Source organism: Hippocampus bargibanti, linkage group LG16, assembly GCF_051943395.1.
Source record: "Hippocampus bargibanti isolate YZ-2025 linkage group LG16, ASM5194339v1, whole genome shotgun sequence".
NCBI lineage: Eukaryota > Metazoa > Chordata > Actinopteri > Syngnathiformes > Syngnathidae > Hippocampus > Hippocampus bargibanti.
The window spans coordinates 1370377-1376351 of NC_142749.1; the positions used below are offsets into that span (position 1 = coordinate 1370377).

Genomic DNA, 5975 nt, shown 5'->3' on the forward strand with positions numbered 1-5975 from the left:
AATAATAATAATAATAATAATAATAATAATAATAATAATAATAATAATAATAATAATAATGTAAAATTGTCTTGTCTCAATACATATTTATAAAACATTGTCATTTTCACGGCAAAATGTTGTAGGGCTGCAGGCATCAAGATGTGAAAGCATTGCCCATGCATAAAGCTTACTGATTCCATCTAATTAATGTGTTTTCTGTCCATCTGATCAAATGGAAACCCTGCCCTCCGCATTCGGGGATTACAGTTTCCGGGCTAATATCTTTCTGATTGCCTAACATTGCGTCGCCGGATGATTCTGCTTACATTAAGGTACTTTGCCCTGATTAAAAATGTGATGACAACACTATATCAACAAATTATAACAAACAGCTTCGGTTCCGAAATGGGCACGGCTCACGTAGTCTCAAAGATTTCAATTCTGACAATTAAAGTCAATTTGCATAAATTACAAGACATGTGATATCGAATTGTTGGGACATATTTTCGTGACACCCGATGATTCAAAAAGTAAACTGAAGAAAGACTGTAGAAATACTTCGGCGGATATTCCAAGTGCAACTTAAAAATTAAAAACAAAGACGACTCCCAAAAAAACAATCACTAGTGTAAATGTGTTTAAAAAGAAAAAGAAAAATATAATATTGCGTCCCACCTTCCACCCTTAGATGTTTGATCTCCCACATATCAAAATTTGTGAGAAAAGTACCCAGCCATGACCCACTTTATTTCAATAAAATTATTCATTCATTCATTCATTCATTCCCGTACCGCTTTATCCTCACTGGGGTTGCGGTGGTGCTGGAGCCTGTCCCAGTTGTCCTCGGGCAGTGGGGGACACCCTGACCCATTTGTCAGCCAATCGCAAGGTACACAGAAATTCTTGCACATGCTCACAGCTCGGAACAATTTGGAGTGTTCAATAATAATAATAATAATAATACATTTAATTTCTAAGTGCCTTTCAAAAAGCTCAAGGTCACTTTACAGTCACAGGATAAGTGTTTTTCTGTGGGTGAGCAGCGGCAGCCACACGCCAGCGTTAAGTGAACGCTGGCGCTCACTTGTTACTCAAATAGATAGAAAGCTAGCTAGCTAATAGACAGCTAATAGCTAGATAGCTAATAGATAGCAAATAGCTAGCTAGCTAGCTAGCTAGATACAAATAGCTAAGTAACTCAAATAGATAGAATGCCAACTAGTTAACAGACAGCTTACAGCTAGATATAAAGATAGGTAATAGATAGCAAATAGATAGGTAGCCGCTATTCTTCTAAAAGGGTGACTTTTTTTCCTTGTGATATTATGTCTTTGGTTTTCGGCAGTGGTGCATGGGCCATCAGGGCCTGCCAGGCCTTCTCTTCTGGCCTAAAAATCTCTGAATCACACACTACTTTGACTTATATTTCGTCCCTGAATTCTTCTGAAATAATTTCAAGTTGTTTTCCAGCTTCCTTTCATTGCTTTTCACCTGTTGCGCTGTTTTCGTATTCAAGCAATTAACTAATCACATTTCAGCCATCATTTGTTACCAGGGTCAGAAATCGACCTGGATGCCTTCACAATCAGTTCTGCAGGCCCTGGAGCATAAAATAAGTGTCGGTGAAACAGTTGCTTTAACCAATCAGTGTTCAAGTTAGCAACAGAAGGCCTGCTGGAAGGCAATCAGCCTGTCATGCATGTTTTTGGGGCGTGGGAGGAAACTGGAGAAAACCCGTGCAAGCACAGGCAAAACATACAAACTCCACACGTAAAGACATTCGCTGGAATTGAACTCGGCACCTCTGCACTGTGGAGTCCACGTGCTGTGTTACGTTCGGGTAGAGTGAACGCTGGCGCGAATGCCTGCCTGCAGCTGCTCACTGTCCTTGACGCTTTTGAAAGGCGCTGAGAAATTAAATGTATTATTATTATTATTATTAGTAGTAGTAGTAGTAGTAGTAGTAGTAGTAGTAGTAGTAGTATTAGTATTAGTTTTATTATTATTATTATTATTATTAGTAGTAGTAGTAGTAGTAGTAGTAGTAGTAGTAGTATAGTAGTAGTAGTAGTAGTAGTAGTAGTAGTAGTAGTAGTATAACCATGCCCTAAATACAAATAGTCATGTTCACATATTTTATAGAATGTGGATTCCACTATGGATTCTGAGAAGAAAAAAAAACAAAGATAAATGACTGTGTATCGTTGCATGGCAACACAATAAGCGCTGCTTTAATATTTAGTATTTGTTTCCACCCGAATGACGATGTGTCCTACCCTATACACACTATGCCTTTCTGTCTGATCGGCGTTTCGCCAAGTGCACAATTTCGTCCAATCGGAGCAGGGCCCGCGTCCGTCACATCTCCCCCGCCCAGCTGTACTCTAATTGGCTGATGTGTAAATCAAGTTTCACACCACCATCTGAATTAGATGACAATCTGTGCCTCATGTGATATATAGGACGCAGTGGCCGATAACGCGTAGGCGGCTCCATTTAAAACCGAGGGGCTACTGGGAAGAGGCAGACGCCGATGTATGTTGAAGTCACAGCACAGTTCAAATAACTTTCATCATGAGCATGAGTTACCCATCAGCGGGTCCCACGCAGAGATCGACGTCATTTTTTATCGAAGACATTTTATTGCACAAACCAAAGCCAATGAGGGAAGTCATTCAATCGCCTTTCTGTAGCCCCGTTGCCTCCCGAATGCCAATCCTGGAGTATGGATACCCATTGATGCCAACGCCAGTTTTGGCCCCTCATCCACACCATCCGCTTCACAAACCAGAACATCACCAGTACTTCTTTACATCTGGTAAGTAAAGACCTTCAAACACAAACATTCCTGGGCTGTTTAGTGCAACGTGTGGAATAGAGATGCATTTTAAGGAAACTTTTCTCAATTTAAATGTAAAGTTTAACCGAATTAAGGCGACGAGATGAATATAATTGAATTTGTTTATCTAATATATATTATGTATTATATACATTATATATAATATATTTATTATATATTATTATTATATATATTATGTACATATATATATATATTACACTTGAGATTAGTTGAAAATTCATCGCATAAAACTGCAGTTCAAAATGATTTGATTTGATTTACCCCCCAGTGCAATATATATCGGATGTCTTAATTAATAAAACATGAAAATCATTGTTTCGTAGTGCAATGAGTCGTCACTGAAAACAAACAGCCCACTACTGTTGATACATCATAGTCTAATGAGACGAAACGAAACAACCTCACCCCGAAATGATGTCCTTGAAGATGAATCGATGCTCACTTTTGATTGACATTCAAATACGAACATCCAATCGGCTGCATCTGACATTTTGTCCCTGTCGTTAAAAATAAAAAATAAAAAAGAGAGCAAAACAGTATCATTCCCGTTTCGGCCAACGTAAATTGTAAAGGCAATTTCATTATAATTAATGGTTGTTCTATATTGATCGTCCCCGGTGTATTTTTCAATTAGATCTATTAAAATAGATCAGAACGGCTAATCGGGGTTTCATCTCCCACGTGCAGGCATGCAGATGCCAGCCTTGTTTCAGCACCACGCCGATTTACCGGGGAAGCACTGCAGACGCAGAAAGGCCCGGACGGTTTTCTCCGACTCGCAACTCTCTGGCCTGGAGAAGAGGTTTGAAATCCAACGGTACTTGTCCACACCGGAGAGAGTGGAGCTAGCGACTGCGCTTAGCCTTTCCGAAACACAGGTAGGAATAGCTCTTAAACGCACAATATAAAAAAAATAAAATAAAGTGGCGCTCCCACAATAAAGCGTTTTTTTTTATTGTGCCGTCTTTTTTTTGCAGAAATCCTAAAATGTGAACAAATTCAATGGAAACCCGTTTCGTCGCATCTGTATCACTGAACACAATACCCGAATGAATTAACAATGTCGTTAATTCTTGAGAGTTTTGATAAGCGCTTAGAAATAAAATGTCTCATTATTATTATTATTATTATTATTATTATTATTAGTAGTAGTAGTAGTAGTAGTAGTAGTAGTAGTAGTAGTAGTAGTAGTATTGTTGTTGTCGTCTTGAGGAACCGAGTACCGATAATAATTCGGCACGTTCAATTTGACCGTACCGCGACCAGTTTGTATCACCATAAAGGCTACTGCTTATTTTTGATTCATGTTGATGACTTAAATACAAGTTTAACATAAAAACGGGCTAAAACAATCCATTTGTAAGTCTTTAACTCATCAATCGTCACAATCTGTGTTGTATTTCATTAATTCGTCCATGCAGAGAGGCATCGCATGCATGTTATACCAATCCATTCATTTGTTGTCCTCACCAGGGTCTTAAAAAGCCTTACTTTTCAATTGATTCGAAACTTTCTTCCGGAATGCCATCTTACTCTCACAGGTAAAAACATGGTTTCAGAACCGACGCATGAAACATAAGAAGCAGCTGAGGAAAGCACAGGATGAGCACAAGACACCCGGGCAAGTGCAGAGAACCGCAGGGAATTCAAACGAGAGCGAATTGGCCGAGAAGAGCGGCAAGGAACTGAAATGTCCACAGGAGCGGGAGACATATTTGCTGGAAGAAAGCGATGACGATGTGGATATCGAGGATGATATTTGCTCTCCGGATCATCTCTTATAGTAGACTGCGTGGCTGTTTATATCGCAACACAATACGTATGTACACCTTTGTAAATAAGGCTGAGTTTATATTCATGTGATCACAAATGTTTACCGTTGAACAATGATAGACCTGCTGTGATGCTCATTCATCCACCAGCAGAAAAAAACATATTTTAATCTCTGCAAATAAATTACAATATATAATGAGATCTAACACCAGTATCTGATACAACTACAATTTGTTTACTCTCCGATGTATTTTTTTCCATACCGGCGGCTTAATTACACACCGGCAAAGAGCTTTTTTTCTGTCATTGCTACACGTTTTTCTATACTGGTATTTACATGATTGTGCTTTTTGTTTCCTTTCAAATTCATGAAGCATGTTGTATCAGAGATCCATTTTGTGTTCCGTTAATTCGAGCCAATGTCTTAACTTTGAAGATTAAGTCATTAATTTCTCGGCTGGTAATTTAAAACATCGTAGAAATCGCCTGTTATTTATATTATCGGGTCGAATACTTTTGATCCGTGATCATCTGATACTCGAAGGTCGACCACTTACAACTGCAAATAAGTTATTTCGGGGGTCAAGATGTTGATGTTCCTTCAATAACATCGACGTCTTCAACCCCGTTTTGAAGTATGCGCGCCCGCTTTGTTCATTATGTTGTGTCCCCCCCCCAAAAAAAAAAAATATTAATAATAATCCAAAGTGTGTAACGGAAAAAAAGCAAAATACATTCAAAGTGTGTCACGGAAAACAAAAACGGCCAGTGTTAAAAACAAAGTCCGTGTGTCTATTTTCATGCATTTCCACCAGGTGAGGAACTGGGAATCTGTAACGAAGGTGTTCAACGTCTGAGCGGTCAAATAAAATTATGACGACCCTTCATTTGTTTTTTGGGACTTCATATTTTCTATAAAATGTTAATGTATTTATGTTTTTTTAGAAAGGGCTCACGTTAAAAACGTGACAAGAAAGAATTTGCTCAGGCATCAATAAAGTTATTTACACAGCGTCTACTATAGTAAGACAGTTCACACCTTACACCTACTTCCATTCTCGAAGTTATAAAGTAAGAGACATTGTTAATTGTAGGTAGAGAGGTGTGTTTTTGTATTTTTGACAATTTACTCTGACTTTTTAATCCAGCACCTCATTCTGTTTTTGTCCCTTCACATTGATATATTGACAGAAAAAAATGCTAACTTGTGATCCGTTATTTCATCTGAAATGATAAAATAGAAATTACGTGCAGGAATGATCAATCAATTTTATGACATAATCGAATAATTTCAGGGACCTCAATGGCCTGCAGCTTCCTTCAATTGATATTTGCAAGTAACATGTTTGTGTCTTTTGGA

The 5975-nt window shown here is 38.3% G+C and overlaps 1 protein-coding gene across 1 annotated transcript; it reads left to right on the forward strand.

Annotated features, from left to right (window-relative positions):
* Positions 1-2543: 2543 nt before the first annotated feature.
* On the forward strand, positions 2544-4894 carry bsx (brain specific homeobox). The gene is made up of 3 exons (XM_089017467.1): positions 2544-2800; positions 3530-3720; positions 4384-4894. The coding sequence occupies exons 1-3, from the start codon at positions 2557-2559 to the stop codon at positions 4624-4626; spliced, it is 678 nt and encodes a 225-aa protein (XP_088873593.1). The 5' UTR covers positions 2544-2556; the 3' UTR covers positions 4627-4894.
* Positions 4895-5975: the final 1081 nt, after the last annotated feature.